The following is an 18728-nucleotide window of genomic DNA, read 5'->3' on the forward strand; positions in this document are numbered from 1 at the left end:
CCTTCGTGTCAGCCGCCAACCCTCGGACTTGACTCCTCTTACTCCTGCCGCTTGCTCGTGTTGTCCTGTTGTGCCCTGGCCCCTCCCCAGCTCACTCATCCCGCCGGCAGCCGCTGGCCGGACCGCCTGTTGTGTGCTGGTCTCTGCACCCCACGTGGGAATTTTCTGGGGGCTCATTGGAATTGTCATCTGCGATACAAGCTGCAGAAATGCCTCTTCCTATTGTCCTGATGTTTATTTTATTTTTTAAATGTACTTTTATTGATTTCAGAGAGGAGGGGAGAGAGAGTTAGAAACATCGATGAGAGAGAATCATGGATCGGCTGCCTCCTGCTCGCCCCGCACTGGGGATCGAGCCCTCAACCTGGGCCTGGGCCTGTGCCCTGACCGGGAATCGAACCGTCACCTCCTGGCTCCTAGGTCAACGCTCAACCACTGAGCCACGCTGGCTGGGCTGCCTTCATGCTTTTAAAAGGGCATGAACCTTGCTTCCCTGGTTTCCTCCACAAACCTCTCGAGTTTGGTCCCTGCTCTAGGTGTGCGGGCGCACCTGTTCTGCATGGACCTGCAGAAGGGTCTCTGACCCGGCCGCCCCGCGCACAGCGATGGGAGTCTCTGGGGCCGTCGCCATGTGCGCCCTGTGGAATCAGGTCCCAGTCAGGCCGTGGACGTGACCGACTCTGAGCGGGTGCCCTTCCCTTCGGCCATCCCTTCGTTTCCATTGGCGCTTCTCAGCCGTGCGCGGGGCAGTGCCTGTACAGGGATGACGTCTTTGATTTGAGCCCAAGTGTCCAGGACGTGAGGGTGTGGGGTGCAGGGAAGGTCCCCGGCTCTGGCCCCCAGAGGCGGCTCGGGGGAGCCCGCTGTGGGGCACGGGGGCAGTTAACCTTGTTTTCTCCACGCAGATGTGGTAGACACGGCCCGGCCCGACGAGCGCGCCCTAATGACTTATGTCTCCTGTTACTATCACGCTTTCGCCGGTGCCCAGAAGGTGAGGACGGAAAGCCGGTCGCCGCCACCCCTCACCTTCTGTGTCTCCATCTCTTTCCATCGTCTTTCTCTTTTCTCCCCTCTCCTCCGAGGACGGAGGCCCATCCGGCCCCGAGGCGGCCGTTGTGTGTCTTTTTTTCAGTGCAGTTTTCTTGGAAACCTGCTTTCTGTCTGTGCGCCAGCATGCCGTCGTTCATGGTTGTTTTCCGGAAGGTTCCATCCCGTGACACAACCCCTCGTCCTCTCCGTCAGTGCCCTCTGCAAACCCAGTGACTAGGTCGGACTAGGTTTCATGTTGCGGAATCACCGGGTGTCTTTTTAACTTCATTCTGTCCAGTGACTGATCTCAGTTTCTTTCTTTTTTTTTAAAAAATATGTTTTTATTGATTTCAGAGAGGAAGGGAGAGGAGGAGAGATAGAAACATCAGTGTTGAGAGAGAGAGAGAGTCATGGATCGGCTGCCTCCTGCACGCCCCACACTGGGGATGGAGCCCACAACCCGGGCATGTGCCCTGACCGGGAATCGAACCGAGACCCCCTGGCTCACGCCGGCCGGGCTGAGCTCAGTTTAAAGTTGAAAAGTGAGTCAGCAAATCTGGCATTGCCACGGTTCTGTTTCCTTTCTTCCTGATGGTTAATTCGGCAGCTAATACAAATGCTGGCAAGAGCCGTGGGTGTGCAAGCCACGTACACCCTTCTCTTCTGATGTGTCGTGGCCCTTGGGGATTTCTGTAACTCGCGTGGTAAGTACGTGTGGAGGCATCACAAGACAGGCCTGTCCGGTGAATTTCATCGCCGCAGCAGCAGGCCGGTCACAGAGCCGGTCACACCCCGTTGTAGGGGTGCGGAGGGGGTGGGTGGGGTGCAGAGATGGGCAGGGACTCTGCTGCTGCTCCCAGGGTATCACAGAGGGACCCACGTCCCTCCGGGCAGAAGTGGCGGAGGGCCTGGCCTGGTCAAAAGGTTGTGGCAGTGAGCGGCCGCTCACTCTGTTTCTGAGCACAGCACATGGCTCCCACACTAATGCCTTGTAGCACTTTTATTTTTTTAAAATATTTTTGTTTTGATTTCAGAGAGGAAGGGAGAGGGAGAGAAAGAGATAGAAACATCAATGATGAGAGAGAATCATGGACCAGTGCCTCCTGCATGCCCCACACTGGGGATGGAGCCCACAACCTGGGCTTGTGCCCTGACCGGGAATAGAACCCTGACCTCCTGGGTCATAGGTGGATGCTCAACCCTGAGCCACGCTGGCCAGTCTGCCTTATCTGCACGTTTAAAAGCCCATTGAAGGTGAGGGAGGGAAAAGCCCTCAGTTTGATCACCTAGGAAACGAAGGTTCAGATCATTGCGCTCCTGCACCATCTCGGTGCCATGCGAGGCTTGGGGTGCGGGCCCAGAGCCAGGGAACCTGTGGGTGTGAACCACTGTCCTTCTCTTGTTCACCCTGGCTTCTGCTCTTCCTGTGTGTGTGTGTGTGTGTGTGTGTGTGTGTGTTTTCTGTGCTGTTTTCCCTCCCTCAGACATTGTCAACACCCCCAAACCGGACGAAAGGGCCATCATGACGTACGTGTCCTGTTTCTACCATGCTTTCGCGGGCGCGGAGCAGGTACCAGCACGCGTCCACGGGGCCGCGCTGCCCTCCGCATGCGTGTCCGTGCGTGCGTGTGTGTGTGCGCACACTTCACATCTACCTGGGTCTCTTTCCAAGTGCTTGTGTTGCCCTAATTCCAAACTGTGAATGCCTTTTTTTTTTTAACAGCTTTAACTTTAGGCCATTCCTGAAGTGTTTTGTCTCTCCTTCTAAGACACCACTTTGATGTCATTACTGAATTGTGGGAAACGTTTGTGCTTTAGGAAAAGCAGGCGCCATGGACACTGAGCTGTGAACAGGACACACAGTCAGGAGCCCGCATGCCTCCCCGGGCCCCGGTTCCTAGAAACGGCTCGAAACGGCCCTCGCTGCTCAGGGCTGTGTCCTAACATTTGTCCAGACGGATCCCATTTTAACGGAAATGGGCAAAGGATGATTGTAATAGAAGCTCAAAAAAAAACAACCCCTCACATTCCTTGAGACAAAAATCCCGAGGGATGGACATTGTGGTCAGCGTCCCTTTTCTCCATGTTGACCTGTTTCTGTGTCCGGCCCCTTCACCTCTGGCATCTGGACGTGGAGAGCCCTGATAGACGGGGATGGACAAAGCCTGTGTTGCTGCCGTGTCTCTCGGACCATCACCAGCACGTGAGAGTTACCGGAGACCAGCTTGTATTAGAGGTCTAGAGGCAAGGCTTTGGGACAGGCTGTGTCCTGGAGGCCCAAACGGCACAATACTATTCTTCTTTTTTAAAAAAATATATATTTTAATTAATTTTAAAAAGGAAGGGAGAGGGGGAGAGAGTAGAAACATCAATGGTGAGAGAGAATCATTGATCGGCTGCCTCCTGCACGCCCCCCACTGGGGATTGAGCCCGCAACCCGGGCATGTGCCCTGACAGAATTGAATCGTGACCTCCTGGTTCATAGGTCGATGCTCAACCGCTGAGCCACACTGGCCAGGCCCAAAGGCTAATGTTATTTAGGGGTTCTCACCCCCATAGTCCCAAGGTCAGCATGTGAGGAGTGAGCTCAGACAGACATTCAGGGACCTTGGATGTAGGTTTCCTCCACCCGCGTATTTCTGTTACTAACTTGCTTGATGTTTTACAAAGCGTGCGTTTACGCTAATGGTTTCTCCCCATTGTTCCCTACAGTATATTCCGCCTGCCCTGTACTATAAGTCTGTGTGAAAACTGTCAAAAAGGTGTGAAACGATTCATAGCATCGAGCAGCCCTAACCCTCCGCCTGGCTCCCCCCTAACCTGGAATCTGCGTGCCGTGTACCACACGCCCCCTCCCCTCTCCCCCCTCCCCCCTCCGCCCTCCGTCCCTCTCACGCTCCGTTCTGCATGTGCACGTCCTGTCGACAGAGCTGTCCCGTTTACCGATTGTGTTTTACAGGCCGAGACAGCGGCTAACAGGATATGTAAGGTTCTTGCTGTGAATCAAGAGAATGAGAGGCTGATGGAAGAATATGAGAGGCTAGCGAGTGAGGTAAAGGAAACGGTGACCCGCCGCCCTGTGCGCACCCACCCAGCGCGTGAGGCCAGAGGGGGACACGGGTGGTCGATGTGGTTCTCTCTGCGTTTTTTCATCTCGGACAGAGTAAACGTAGGGAGACGCAGTTGAACTCAGGGGTGGTTCGTCTGAAGCAACGCAGTGACTGGCACCAAGGGAACCCTGATGGGTTTGGCAGCCCGCCCGCGGAGCTCAGAGGCGTGCATGCTTATTTTTTTATTTTTTTAAATATGTTTTCATTGATTTCAGAGAGGAAGGGAGATGGAGAGCGAGAGCGAGAGAGAGACATCAGTGATGAGAGGAATCATTGGTCAGCTGCCTCCTGCACGCCCCGTACTTGGTATTGAGCTCGCAACCCCGGGCACGTGCCCTGACCAGGAGTCGAACTGTGACCTCCTGGTTCCTAGGTCGACGCTCAACCGCTGAGCCTCGCCGGCCGGGCATTTGCTGCCATTTCTAAGTGGCCTTTGAGCAGCCCATTTCTAAGATTCTGGTGGTGATTCAAAGCAATGGACTCGGTCCTCAGGCGTTCACTTCCATTTTCACTTGTATCGTGTGGATTTCCCCGGAAGCTCGATATCAGATTGAAGTAGGCTTTGGCATTGAGTCCGTCCCAGATTTACAATACGTTTGTCTAGCAACTGCATTCATTAGATTGGAGCTTACATGAAACCCACTTTTCTTCGCTACATTTTTTTGTTCGTTTTTATTTTTACTTCATTTGAAAGCTCCATCCAGCGTTTGTCTGCTAGTGTCTGGTCCCCGAGTTTCCTGTGAGTGTCACACATTTGTGAAACATGACTCGTGCTGACTCTGAGTTCTTGCTGGTGTGTGGTGGTCGGGGTGACCGCTGGTGGCCGCCTGGGCGGTGGGGAGAGGGGGAGCGGTGCTGACGTGAGCATCCATGCCCAAAGATGTCTGGCCTCTCCTGTCAGTCGGGCCTTACAATTCTGTTGTTATAGGAATATTACGTTCATCCACCCCCCTTTTTAAAAGAATACTTTTTATTGTTGATAGTATTATAGTATTACGGATATCTCCCATTTTACTCCTCTTTAACCCCTCCTCCCAGGCCCTCCTCCCCACCCCTTCACCCCCCCAGGTCTTCATGTTGTCAGGTCCCCTTAAGCGGGTTGTTTTGCCGGTGTTTGTAGCCGTGTGCCTGTGTTTTGGGAACAGCTCTTGGAGTGGATCCGCCGCACCATCCCCTGGCTGGAGAACCGGGCCCCCGAGAAGACCATGCAGGCCATGCAGAAGAAGCTGGAGGACTTCCGGGATTACCGCCGGAAGCACAAGCCCCCGAAGGTGCAGGAGAAGTGCCAGCTGGAGATCAACTTCAACACCCTGCAGACCAAGCTGCGCATCAGCAACCGGCCCGCCTTCATGCCCTCCGAGGGCAAGATGGTGTCGGTGAGTGCCGTCCTCCTCCCGTCCCGTCCTCTCAGTTAATGAGCATAACGTCATTTAAAAAAAAAAAACAACATACACACACACACACACACACACACACACACACGTATGTAACTAGAGGCCCAGTGCACGAAAATCGCACGGGTAGGGTCCCTTGGCCTGGCCGGCGATCAGGGCTGATCTGCGGGGTGACCGGTGGGGCAATCGCCTTGGCTGGCCGGGGCCTGCAGGCTGGGGCAGCTCCTGCGTTGAGCATCTGCCCCCTGGTGGTCTGTGTGTGTCATAGCAACTGGTTGTTCCGCTGGTTGTTCAGCTGTTCCATCGATTTGCATGTTAGGCTTTTATTATATAGGATATTTATTGATTTTAGAGAGGAAGGAAGAGGTGAGGGAGAGAGAGAGAGAATCATCAAAGATGAGAGAGAATCATGGATTGGCTGCCTTCTGCACACCCACACTGGGGATCCAGCGCACAACTCAGGCATGAACGGTTTAATTATTCATTGTCTTTCTCTCGCCCATCAGGAAGGCTGCCCGGGGATGGGGACTTTCTGGGTGTTGCTCCTCTTATAGAAAGTCTGTGGCTCATGCCCGACACTTGTGTGATGTCAGGAAGCAGTGGGCGGTCAGAGGGTTGGCGGAGCCCAGTCACTGAGTCAAAGTTGCTGCAATTGAGTCATGTTGAGGTGTCCTGGTCTTCTGGCCAGAAAATAAAGCCCCGTGGCCTCTGTCCACATCTGGAGAAGCACCGGGCATTTGCTCACTCATGAGAACAACTGTACTCGTTTTAAAAGGCCTGGGCAATAACAACACATTCGGAAGCCAACACACTTGAATGCTTATTTGGGGGGTGGGAGGTGAGGGAAGGGAAGGGGAACACCGTTAGCTGCGAAGTGTGGGGGGGCTCACAGGGGTCTCCAGGAGGCCGGAGTGTAACCACCGGGCCTGCCCTGTCCTCCCCCTCCCCCCTCCCCAGGACATCGCCGGGGCCTGGCAGCGGCTGGAGCAGGCGGAGAAAGGCTATGAGGAGTGGCTGCTGAACGAGATCCGGAGGCTGGAGCGCGTGGAGCACCTGGCCGAGAAGTTCAGGCAGAAGGCGTCCACCCACGAGACCTGGGCCTACGGTGAGCGGCCTGGCTGGGCCTGGACCGAGCCTCAGGGGCAGCTGCTAACTCCGCCCCGAGCGCGGGACCTGCTGGGGCATCCTGGCCTCTCCGCTCTGCTCCCTCGCACTAAGCCTCTTACTTCCTAATGGAGCAGATCATGAATTTTTTTCTTTTTCTTCTTCACAAAATGGCACTTGAAATGCGTTCCTCCCACACTTGCCTATGCAGGGCCTGGCCTCCTCCTGTCCTCCCCTCCTTTTTCTGCTTGATGCCACAACCTCTGCTCATTCCCTAACTTCGCAGGCACCAAAAAGCTGCCGGTGACATAGGCCTGTTCTCACTCTTGTGCCAACCTTTGCAGGCAAAGAGCAGATCTTGCTGCAGAAGGATTATGAGTCGGCGACGCTGACCGAGGTGCGGGCCCTGCTGCGGAAGCACGAGGCCTTTGAGAGCGACCTGGCGGCCCACCAGGACCGCGTGGAGCAGATCGCGGCCATCGCGCAGGAGCTCAAGTACGTGTGGCCGTGGACACCCACCCCGTGGGTGTGGGGACGGAGAAGGGCTCCCCGGAGCCTCCCCAGGGAGGAGTCCTGCCCGGTCTCCTTTCCTGTCCGGAGTTTAGGGAGAGCGAAGCTGGAGGAATCTGGGGTGGGATCGTCCTGTGACGATTAACAAAACCCTGAAATACCTGCCAACTCTACCAGATCTTTTAAAAATCCTCCTTTACATAACAAAAGGCTACTAGGCAAATTGTTCCCTTGGGACTTCGACCTGAAGTTCGATGGCTCGATTGCTTGCTGTGACGTGCGCTGACTACCAGGGGGCAGCGCGGAAGGTGGCGGGCGACCAGCGGCTGTGGCAGGGCGCTGAGGGAGAGAGGGAAGGAGGAAGTGGGGAGGCAGGGAGCGTGATCGGCCCTGAGCACCGGCCAGGCCTAGGGACCCTGTTTATCTGGACTCTGCTCATTTTTCCTGCCATCTTCTGGGACCGCTAATCTCTGACTTCACTTTGAACAGCGAGCTGGACTACCACGACGCGGTGAACGTCAATGACAGGTGCCAGAAGATCTGTGACCAGTGGGACAGGCTGGGGACGCTTACGCAGAAGCGGAGAGAGGCCCTGGAGGTGAGGTCTCTACGCTGCCCGGGATGTGGAACTCAGACTCTTCCCCTACGTCCCTGTCACTGATTCCTTACTTTTCTGTGTTACTATGTGTATAAAACAAAGCAGATTGTCCGGTGCAAGGAGCCTCCAAAGAGAGTAGGATAAGTAGGAAAAAAAGGGAAATGGGAAGTTGGGAGTTTTGTACTATATTTTTTTAAAAAAATCAGGGGGTCCAGCCGGTGTGGCTCAGTGGTTGAGCATTGACCTATGAACCAGGAGGTCATGGTTTGATTCCTAGTTGGGACGTGCAGGAGGCAGCCGGTCCATGATTCTCTCTCATCATTGATGTTTCTCTCTCTCTCTTTTCCTCTCTGAAATCAATACAAATATATTTAAAATATAAAAAATTATAAAATAACCTGTTGTCCTCCTTGCTCCACGAGGTGGGGACTTTCGGGAAAGGCATCCTCTCTGTGACTGTGGACTGACACGGGGAAACTGCCCTGAATTTTCAGTTACATAACGTGGTTAGGGAATCACTTCTGACTTACCAAGCAGGGCATCTCAGTTTTCTAAAGGTGACATGTCGTGGATTTCTTAAGTACTTTCAAACCAGGCTCCTTTGTTGTTTTTGTTTTTAAATATATCTTTATTGATTTCAGGGAGCAAGGGAGACCCGGGTGGCGGAGGGGTGGGGGAGAGAAAAACATCAGTGATTAGAGAGAATCACTGATTGGCTGCCTCCCGCATGGCTGCCTACTGGGGATCGAGCCCGCAGCCCGGCATGTGCCCTGATGGGGAATCAAACCTGGGACCCTTGAGTCCACAGGCCGAGGTTCTATCTACTGAACCAAACCAGCTAGGGCCAAACCAGGCTGCTTTGGATGCCACCAAACCCTTCTTTGACTGAGAAGACACTGCAGAGAGCTGCCAGGCTCGGCCTGATGATGTGAACGGTGGTTAATCTTGTGTGTCGACACGCTAACAAGGAGAACGCTGTGATTCCCAGAATGTCAGGGAATCGTGTGTGGCTCTGGAATGGATATGCACATTTTCAGACAGTTTTTTTTATCATTATTATCGGATCTGTGATCGCGCCTGCTTCTTTCTGTCCAATCTCCAGAGAACCGAGAAGTTGCTGGAGACCATCGACCAGCTGCACCTGGAGTTTGCCAAGAGAGCTGCCCCGTTCAACAACTGGATGGAGGGCGCCATGGAGGACCTGCAGGACATGTTCATCGTCCACAGCATCGAGGAGATCCAGGTAGGGACCCGTCCGTCCTCGCGCGGCAGCAGGTAGCTTTGTCCCGAGGGGGCTGCTGTGGGATGCAGGAGGCCTGATGGTGCCTGAAGGGAAATAGTTCCCATCTGTGCCTTTCCTCCTTGGGGAGTGAGGGGTGTGCTTCCGGGGGGTCTGCAGGTGTGAAGGCAGCAGTGCTGGCTCCTGTCGTGGGACGTCAAAGGCACACACCGGTCCTCAGGGCCGCGAAGTTAAGCTCTACCCTCAGTGGAGAGAGAGACACCTACATAGAAGCTGGGGGTGGGAATAATGGAAGCAAATATGATTTTTCTTAAAAAAGGGAACATTGTTTTTGAAGACTTTGGATTTGTAGCCGTTGATTAGTCACCATGATATCTTTTTTTTTTTCCATTTCAAAGAACTTGACTTTTGTGCACAAAATAGCTTTTCTGAAGCATTCAGATTTGTTTTCCTCCAGAGATCCCTGCAGGGAGAAAGGCATTCATGGCCCTGGCTGGTTTGGCTCAGTGGTTAGAGCATCAGCCCTCAGACTGAAGGGACCCGGGTTTGATTCCAGTCAAGGGGACGTACCTTGGTTGCAGGCTCAATCCCTGGTCACAGTTGGGGTGGGTGCAGGAAGCAACCAATCGGTGTGTCTTTCTCATATCGATGTTTCTTTCTGTCTCCCTCCCTTCCACTCTCTCTAAAAATCAATGAAAAATATCCTCATGTGAGGATGAACAAAACAGAAAGGAAGGAAGGCAGGCAGGCAGGCGGGCATTCATGCGTGTGCAGACGGGAACATGGAACACTGACATTCGCATGACCTAAGATCGGTTTTCCCACTTGTGTCTCTGGTCAGAGTCTGATCACGGCCCACGAGCAGTTCAAGGCCACGCTGCCCGAGGCGGACGGCGAGCGGCAGTCCATCATGGCCATCCAGAACGAGGTGGAGAAGGTCATTCAGAGCTACAACATCCGGATCAGCTCCAGCAATCCCTACAGCACTGTCACCATGGACGAGCTGCGGAACAAGTGGGACAAGGTGGGCGGCGGGGCGTGTGTGCGGGCCCAGGGCCGCGTGAAGCCAAGGTCGAGGCAGACATAACAACCCGGGGCAGTGAGAGCGACTGCCTGATTTTGCATCGTTTACCCCAAATTTCACCGACAAAATATGCTAAGTTCTTAAATGCTATTCAGCAACTTCTGAGGTTTGTAAGGAAAGTAGAGAGGATTTTTCCTGAAGGAAAATCTGATACCAAGACCACAAGTTTTAACTATTTTAAAACCGCAGCTGAAAGTTTGGTGCCATCGGCTTGCCATTCCAGAATTTTCAGAATACAGGATGAGCATGTCCCACAGGTGTGTGACTTTTCAGTTCAGAAAATTGCTTAGAAAACTGTTCCTGGGAACTAAAATACTCTCCTCACTTGCTGCCTCCAATCCAGTGAGCGTGAAAATAGGGTTATTTGAGCCTTTTGTCTCATTCTTAAGAAAAGTTGATTTTCCTGGTTAAAATCCAGCACAGTTCCCACCCAGCCCAGTGTCCCTGACACCCACCCACTCAGCCCCGTGTCCCCAACGCACACCCACCCAGTCTTAGGCATGGGTGGCAGTCGCAGCCAGAATGAGCTCTCCCTTTAGTCTCAGAGTTGGGACTCCCTCTCCCCTTCCTCTCCCCCGCTCTGCTCCCACCCCCACACGTCGGACCATCACCCCATCTCTTGGTCGCTCCCATTGGACCAAAGCTGGCCTCTGACCCCTGCTGCCCTTGGGCCCTGACAGGTGAAGCAGCTGGTGCCCATCCGAGACCAGGCCCTGCAGGAGGAGCTGGCCCGCCAGCACGCCAACGAGCGCCTGCGCCGCCAGCCCGCCGCCCAGGCCAACGCCATCGGGCCCTGGATCCAGAACAAGATGGAGGTAGGGCGGCGCCTCCGAGCTTGGCCCGACGGGGCGGGGGATCAGTCCCTGGGCTGGCGCTGCACCCGATTCCGGGTTGGGGGCGGGCCAGACCTGCTCACCTGGTCCCCACTGTGCTTGTCCCAGGAGATTGCCCGGAGCTCCATCCAGATCACCGGGGCCCTGGAGGACCAGATGAACCAGCTGAAGCAGTACGAGCACAACATCATCAACTACAAGAACAACATCGACAAGCTGGAGGGCGACCACCAGCTCATCCAGGAGGCCCTGGTCTTCGACAACAAGCACACCAACTACACCATGGAGGTACCTACCACCCCCTCTGCCCCCACCCGTGCTGCCTCCCTGGCTGTGACCGGCTCACTTGGGTCTCACCCATGCCGGCTTATCGGTTCCTGTTGAGTCCTGCAAGTACAGGAGGTGGAGGTCTCTAAGTCTCTCCTCCACGTTTGTGAAAAGGCTTGTGACCCAGCCTGGCCAGTGTGGCTCAGTGTTGAGCATACCTGGGAACCAGGAGCAGATCCCCAGTCAGGGGCATGTGGGAGGTGGCTGATAAATGACTCTCTCTCATCATTGATGTTTCCGTCTCTCTCTCCCTCTCCCTTCCTTTCTGAGATCAATAAAAATATATTTTAAAAAAAGGCTGTGGGCCACAGCAGGCACTGCCCCATTGTCCGCAGCAGCAGCACCATCACAGCGGGAGCTCACTGCATGCTTCAGAGGGAGGACCAGACATCACATTCCCCCAGCTGACCAATCCGAGCGCCCTGGGAGCCCGTGGGTGTCATCCGGGGCCCTCCTGTTCCTTGTGACATGGAAAGATAATTCTAGTGACAGAGAGACTGCCCACTGTATATTTTATCTACAAATGTCACTGTTAGAGCCCTGCCCTCGCTTCCGAGCATGTCCCGCTACAAATCCTGCAGAAAGCGGGCGAGTGGAGAGGAGCAGCGTAGGGAGCTGGGAGTCAGCCCTGCTTCTCTCGCCTTGGGCCGACTCTCCCTCGAGGAGGCCGGGAGGCCAGAGGCCCAGAGCTGACGGCTCCTCTCTCCCGGCAGCACATCCGCGTGGGGTGGGAGCTGCTGCTGACGACCATCGCCAGGACCATCAACGAGGTGGAGACGCAGATCCTGACCAGGGACGCCAAGGGCATCACCCAGGAGCAGATGAACGAGTTCAGAGCCTCCTTCAACCACTTCGACCGGGTACCTCCCCCTCCAGCTCTTTGCAGGGCAACACTGGGGACGTCCAGACACGTTCAAGGGAACGCCCATGCCGCTCGCTTAAGTCTTCAGGCCCTAGAAGGTCACGGGCAGGGGTGGTGATGCCAAAGGCAGACAGCCACCGTGGTGACGGGTGCTAAGCTCTGACGTTGCCCCGGCCACGGCGTCTAGGATTGTGTGCTGTTCGATGGGGGTGACGGTGGACGCCTTTGTACGTGACAGCAAAGCTAGATTTGTTCTAAGCGAATGTGTGTCCTTAACAAAGTGTGGTTCTAGAGACTTCAAACCTTTTCCTCAGGAACTATTTAGGTGAAAGCACCTGATAGAAATTTAACCTGTTCTTTTGCCATATAAAACTTAATTTTCCTTTTTAATGAACAAAATCGACTCTTAAAGATGTTTTAAGGAAAATGCACCAACAAAATGGTGAGCATTTTCATCGTAAAGGCATCTAAAAAGTGAAGTGTATTTTGATTTCAATAGTATTGAGTAAAACCAATTCTCTCTAAGAAAATCTGGCATTTAGCGATGGGATTTGGGGGTGGAGGGAAAAGGAAAGATTTAAAATGACCTGGAAGTTCTGAGCCTTAAGAGAGGGGGTGCCATTGAATTGGAGGTGCCCCGGGCAGCAAGGCACCCCATTCTGGACTTCGGGGCTGAACCTAAAGGTCATCTCTGACAAGATAGGGCCTGGGCAGCCACCTGGTCCGTGGAGGCTGGGCCGCCCTGTGTCCTGCCCTGGCCTCCTGTCCACCGTGAGTGGCCGTGCGTGGAGCCTTACGGGGTTTGTGCTGAGGCCACGTTTGCTGCATGCAGGGCCACGCCTCGATTCCTCTCGGACCTTGAAAATAAAAACCATCCTGGCCCAGGCCTGAGAGTGGTGGTGGGCTCTGCTCAGCCATCAGTGGGTGGCCATAGTCAGCTTCTGACGGGTCATTTTCAGCGGCACGGGGCGCTTCCTTCCATGGCGTTCTTCAGTGTGTGGTCTTTCTTTGTTGTCTGTTGCCACCCCCTCCCACCACCTCTCCCACCGCTGTCCCTGGTTTAGAAACCATTTCAGAGCCTGCTTGATTTCCATGGGCTACGACCTGGTAAGCAGAAGTGGAGGTTTCCCCAAGGGGATGTTTTGCTGAACTTGGGTATATATTACAGGAGGTGACTGCCCCAAAGCACGGTGGCACATTGGGGATGAGTCCATTTTCATTGAATAGGATAATCTTTCTGAAGGTTGCCTGCTACTATCTGAAAGCAATTTCGCCGAACCAGAATCTATATTTGTATTTAGTCATTGTTCAGATATTAAGCTTTCCTGGTGATTTGTAACAGCTTTATTGAGATATAACTCACTGTACAACTCACCTGTTTAAAGTGTACGCTTCAGTGGCTTTTCGTATCCTCATGATTTTTAAGTGCTTTTCCCTCTAACGTTTTAGAAAGTAAAAAGGTTTAGTAGTAAATCAGCGCAGAAAGCCTTGCATTTCCCTGTGGCCCCTCACTCCCCTGGGAGCCACTGATGTGGCTTCTCAGTGTGAGCTGCCCTGACTCCTCTCTGACCTTGAAAAGAAAAGCCTGGAGAGCCACCTTCCAAACTGCATGCCGCTCCTCTGTTGTCCCCTGGGAAAGGGCCAGCTCTCTCCCTGAAGTCTCTTACGTTCAGGCCGCAGGAGTGTGGGCCCCAGGGTGGAGGGGATTCAGGAGCCTCAGGCGTAAAGCCACAGCCGCTGTTCCAGTCACTGGGTGGAGTGACGTTGGTTCCAAAGACTGCAGGGGGTGCAGGGTACTTCAGTGTTCACCCGCTGCCCAAAGGAACTGGAGGGCGGCAGGTGAGAGCACAGACTGGCTCTGTGCGTAGCTGTGTGCTCTTGAAGCCAACGTGTCCTTGCCACCTCGCCGCAGGGTGAAGCCGAGTTTGCCCGCATCATGACCCTGGTGGATCCCAACGGCCAGGGCACCGTCACCTTCCAGTCCTTCATCGACTTCATGACCAGAGAGACGGCCGACACCGACACCGCGGAGCAGGTCATCGCCTCCTTCCGCATCCTGGCGTCCGATAAGGTCTGCACGGACAGATTCCTAATGCGTCTGCATTTTTCTCATAAGAACAGGAACGACATTGCAAGGGAAGATAGTACGGTAGTAGTGCGTGTTGTACCACATCAGCGTTGATTTCAGAAAGCAGCAGGTAGCCCAGCTGGGGTGGCTCCGTGGTTGAGCGTCGACCCATGAACCGAGAGGTCACCAGTTCGATTCCTGGCCAGGTCACATGCTCAGATTGTGGGCTCCGCCCCCAGTAGGGGATGCGAAGGAGGCAGCCAATTAATGGTCCTCTCTCATCCATGTTTCTGTCTCTCTATCCCTCTCTCTTCCTCTCTCAAATCAATAAAAACATTAAAAAAAAGAAGAAGAAAGAAAGCAAGCAGCAGGTAAACGGTGGTTCGCCCAGAACAGGAAAAACAGACATTCTGCTCCTGAAATTTGTGCTTGGGCCTCAGTGAGTTTCATGCAAGGAACCAGGAGTGTGTACTTTGGAGGGGATTTTTTTGGTGTGTGTTTTACTGGTTCAGCCAGTAAACTTGAGGTCACAGTATTTATCCCTCCCCCAGTGGCTCAGTTTGAGAAATACTGGTGGCAATGTTTCCAGTGGGAGACCCACTGCCCTGCAGGAGCGGTCTTAGGTGTAAGCTCGCTCTGCAGGCCCATTAGACGGCCTGCCTTTAATCCTTTTTATTTGTTATTATTTTTTAAATATATTTTTATTGATTTCAGAGAGGAAGGGAGAGGGAGAGATGGATAGATAAATCAATAATGACAGAGAATCATTGATCGGCTGCCTCCTGCACGCCCCCTACTGGGGATCAAGACCGAAGCCCGGGCATGTGCCCTTGACTGGAATTGAACCTAGGACCCTTTAGTCCGCAGGCGGATGCTCTCGACACTGAGCCAAACCAGCGAGGGCTGTAACCTTTTTTAAATTGAACCAACCCTGCATCAGCATGAGCACCCCTGTTGCAGGGTTTCCCCGACTGACTTGCAAACCCCTCTCTGTCTCTTGCAGCCATACATCCTGGCAGAGGAGCTGCGGCGCGAGCTGCCCCCAGACCAGGCACAGTACTGCCTGGGGCGCATGCCAGCCTACAAGGGCCCGGGTGCAGTGCCTGGCGCCCTGGACTACGCGGCCTTCTCCTCAGCGCTCTATGGGGAGAGCGACCTGTGAGCCTGACGCTGGTCCGCCTGCAGCAGCGAAAGACTGTGACGAGCGTGGTTAAGGGAAGGGACAGGGAGAGATTTTGCGGCTCAGTAATGGTTTATGACATAGCGTGCTTCATCAATAGGTTTCTTTATTTCGGAATTGTTAGCTAAATGCAATGGGAGATCAGGGTTTTTTGGTTTGTTTCTTTGCTCAAACAAAGCAAATTCCTTGAGTAGTATGAAATGAGGATCTAGGGACAGGAGAAAAGGACAAAATGGGAAATCCCCAAATACCCAAGATTTGAGACCAGGAAGAAAAAAATTGGTAAATGTTTCATATTTTTAAAAAATATGCTTAAATAGGCTTATGTGATTATCGTGAGGGGAATATATTTGGGATATTCGTGTTTTACCTTCTCATCCAAAGATTAGCGATATTTAAGTACTATTGTTTCTTTAGTTGAATTTAATGTTGTGAAACAGAACTTCCAGGGAATGGAACCAGACGACCCAAAATATATTTAGTACTTAAAACTTTTAAATAGAGTTTATAGTCAGCTCTTCGTTGTTTAGGACTACGCCGTCCAGTTAGTGGATTTCAATGCCTTATTTATCGTCCAAAGTAGAGACCTCAGGAATCACAGAAGCCGGTCTGCTTGCCGGAGAGGAAGCTGTAGTCACTAGGAAAAACAAATGTGTTAGGATCACGTACTGAATCCAGGTTTCTGTGCATTTCCTAGAGCTTGTTAGCACAGGTTTGGAAGAGATGACTGTAGGTAAGCGCCTTAAGCCCTTGACTTTCTGACCTGGACAGGAGGAGTTAGTGGGGAAGGACTCATTCTTAGCAGCAGTAGAGGTAGAGCTTGCGTTGCAGACCTTTACATATTTTGGGGGGATGCTTTTTGTGTAGTAGGAACGACTTGATGTTTTTTGCCAGCACTCAGCGTGCGGTCACCACTGCGATTGGTGCTGAGCCCTGGGTCTGGCCGTCTCCACACCTGAGGCCCTGCCACGGAGGACACCCCATGCTCCCAGCATCCTCTGCTCTCTTGAGTGTTCATCTGTTCGAATGTTTGGGCTGCCTTATGCTATAACTCCCCCTCTGTTTTTCCATCCTGTTGACAGCTTGTAGAGAAGGCAGGAATTCTGTTTACATCTGAGTCCTTAATGATCAGGAAAGGGATTATAAACAAACAAAAAACTGTTGCCAACAGCAATTCAAGTGTTACTAGGAAAGCAGCCCTGTGCCTGTTGCCCACGGTCTGCTTTCTCAGATTTTTGGTGGATTGCCACCAACAACTGGAAATGTGATATTTTCCATTCATACCTTGTTTGGTAACTTCCTACTTTTACTGCATTGGCCCATGTAGAACCCTTAACCTTTAAAAATTTCACTTGCTTCATTTTATTAAGTAGTTGGTAGGTAGCAAGTTCCTGAAATACCTGAGTCCCTGTGTGTCATGCCAAACACTTTGGGTGATAAGTAGAAGAACTCTGACTCCTTATTTCCAGCAGGTGCTATATTCCAGCCATAAACATTAAGGAAACACTGGGAAGTCGTTCTGACTCTGAGGCCATGAGGGGGACTTGGGGTGTTTTAGGATGCGTACAGGTAGCTCAGCTGCCTAAAATGTTCATTGCTTTACAATATTCAGGCAAGAGGATAGATGTACTATCTGCTAATAAATGAAGAAAGGAGATAAACTCTGAAAAACACTTAATAAACATGTTTATACTCTCATCTTAGAAGATATTTTTATTTCTGAAGCTGAATTATCCATTAAACTTAATTTATAAAAGAAAAAGAATCCATGCTTATCTTTTTTTCAAAGAATAGCCCGTTTCCTCGGTTAACCACAAACTTCCTCACTTAAAATTGCCATCATATTTAAAAACTCTCCATTGGGTAACTATTTGCAGCCATAAGGAATTAGAAATGGGCCCTCGCCGGTTTGGCTCAGTGGATAGAGCATTGGCCTGTAGACTGAAGGGTCCTGGGTTCGATTCCAGTCAAGGGCACATGCTGGGTTGCAGGCTTGATCCCCAGTAGGGGGCATGTAGGAGGCAGCCAATCAATGAGTCTCTCTCATCATTGATGTTTCTTTCACTCTCCCTCTCGCTTCCTCTCTGAAATAAAAAAAAAAAAAAGAATTAGAAACTGGCTGGCTTGGGAGGGGCGAGGGGATAAGGGGTAAATTTGGGATGAGGTATTAAGGTTGATCCAATTGGCCCTGGCCAGTTTGGCTCAGTGGATAGAGGGTCGGCCTGCAGGCTGGAGGGTCACAGGTTTGATTCCATTCCGGTCAAGGGCATGTACCTCAGTTTCAGGTTCAATCCCTGGCCCTGGTGGGGGCACATGCAGGAAGCAGCCAATCAATGTGTTTCTCTCACATAGGTGTTTCTGTCTCTCCCCCTCCCTTCCACTCTCAAAAAATCAATGGGAAAAGTATCCTTGGGTGAGGATTAACAACAAAAAACCCAGGAGTTGTTTGAAGGTCTCATCTCTACACAATGGGTTTATGTGGGATGAGCTGAGTGGGCTAGCTGATTAGCACCAAAATAAGATAATAGATTCTCTCCCACAGGGAGGAAAGGCTTTTTTTGCAGTGTTCCCATCCACTACAGATGCATTTGTATTATTTCCTAGGGCTACGATAACCGAGTAGCACAAAATGGGTGGCCTCAAACAACAATGTATTGTCACAGGTTTGGAAACTAGAAGTTCAAAACCAAGGTGTCAACAGGGTCTTTCTCCCTCTGACATCTACAGGGGAGAATCCTTCCCGGCTCTTCTAGCTTCTGATGTTTGCAGGCAATCCCCGGTTCCTTGGTGTGTAGGCGCATCACCCCAATCTCTGCCTTTGCTGTCACTGTACGTGGGCTCCATGATTAGTCTTAGCTAGGTCGTGAGTTGCTCTAAGACAGGTGGGGGTCGGGGTGGGAGGCAGTTTGTCTTTGCATTCCCATGTCCGACACACAGGACTCAGTAAATGCTTTCTGTCTATAAGTGCCGTACATGGATCTCGCCCAGCACCAGGCTGTAGCGGGAGGCGCATAGCGCCTGGCCTTCCACTCAAGCTCCAGCTCTGAGCTGCAGATAGTGGGGGGCCAGCATTGCGAGACCAGCAGTTAGGGGTCAGGATAGCGGGGCCAGCAGCGCGGAGCCAGTGTCCGCTCCCCACACAGCCCACGCTCCAAGCCGCCACGCGGCTGCACTTCCGGGTCCGAGTGCGGAGGTGCCTGAAGCTTCGCGAGGACTGGACTACATTTCCCAGAGAACCCTGGGGCGAGCCTCAGGCGATTGGTTGAGACCGACAGCCAATGAGGCCGCGAAGAGCTCGCACAGACCAATCACAGCCCCAGGGCGGGAGCTCCGCGTGGATGCTCAGCTGCGACAGAAACACCCTGAGGGGCCGGTTCCGGGACGCACGT

The 18728-nt window shown here is 52.7% G+C and overlaps 1 protein-coding gene across 1 annotated transcript in view; it reads left to right on the plus strand.

Moving 5' to 3' along the window:
* Positions 1-17095, plus strand: part of ACTN2 (actinin alpha 2) — a 37015-nt gene extending 19920 nt beyond the window's left edge. The window contains exons 9-22 of the mRNA XM_015562330.1: positions 906-991; positions 3989-4081; positions 5285-5515; positions 6491-6638; positions 6982-7132; positions 7637-7745; positions 8848-8988; positions 9827-10009; positions 10750-10884; positions 11011-11190; positions 11943-12130; positions 13156-13198; positions 14004-14162; positions 15163-17095. Coding sequence (XP_015417816.1) covers positions 906-991; positions 3989-4081; positions 5285-5515; positions 6491-6638; positions 6982-7132; positions 7637-7745; positions 8848-8988; positions 9827-10009; positions 10750-10884; positions 11011-11190; positions 11943-12130; positions 13156-13198; positions 14004-14162; positions 15163-15321 — 2006 coding nt within the window. The 3' untranslated portion in view covers positions 15322-17095. The remainder of the gene's footprint in view (positions 1-905; positions 992-3988; positions 4082-5284; positions 5516-6490; positions 6639-6981; positions 7133-7636; positions 7746-8847; positions 8989-9826; positions 10010-10749; positions 10885-11010; positions 11191-11942; positions 12131-13155; positions 13199-14003; positions 14163-15162) is intronic.
* Positions 17096-18728: the final 1633 nt, after the last annotated feature.

The sequence above is a fragment of the Myotis davidii genome, unplaced genomic scaffold (genome assembly GCF_000327345.1).
Source record: "Myotis davidii unplaced genomic scaffold, ASM32734v1 scaffold174, whole genome shotgun sequence".
In the NCBI taxonomy this organism is placed as follows: domain Eukaryota; kingdom Metazoa; phylum Chordata; class Mammalia; order Chiroptera; family Vespertilionidae; genus Myotis; species Myotis davidii.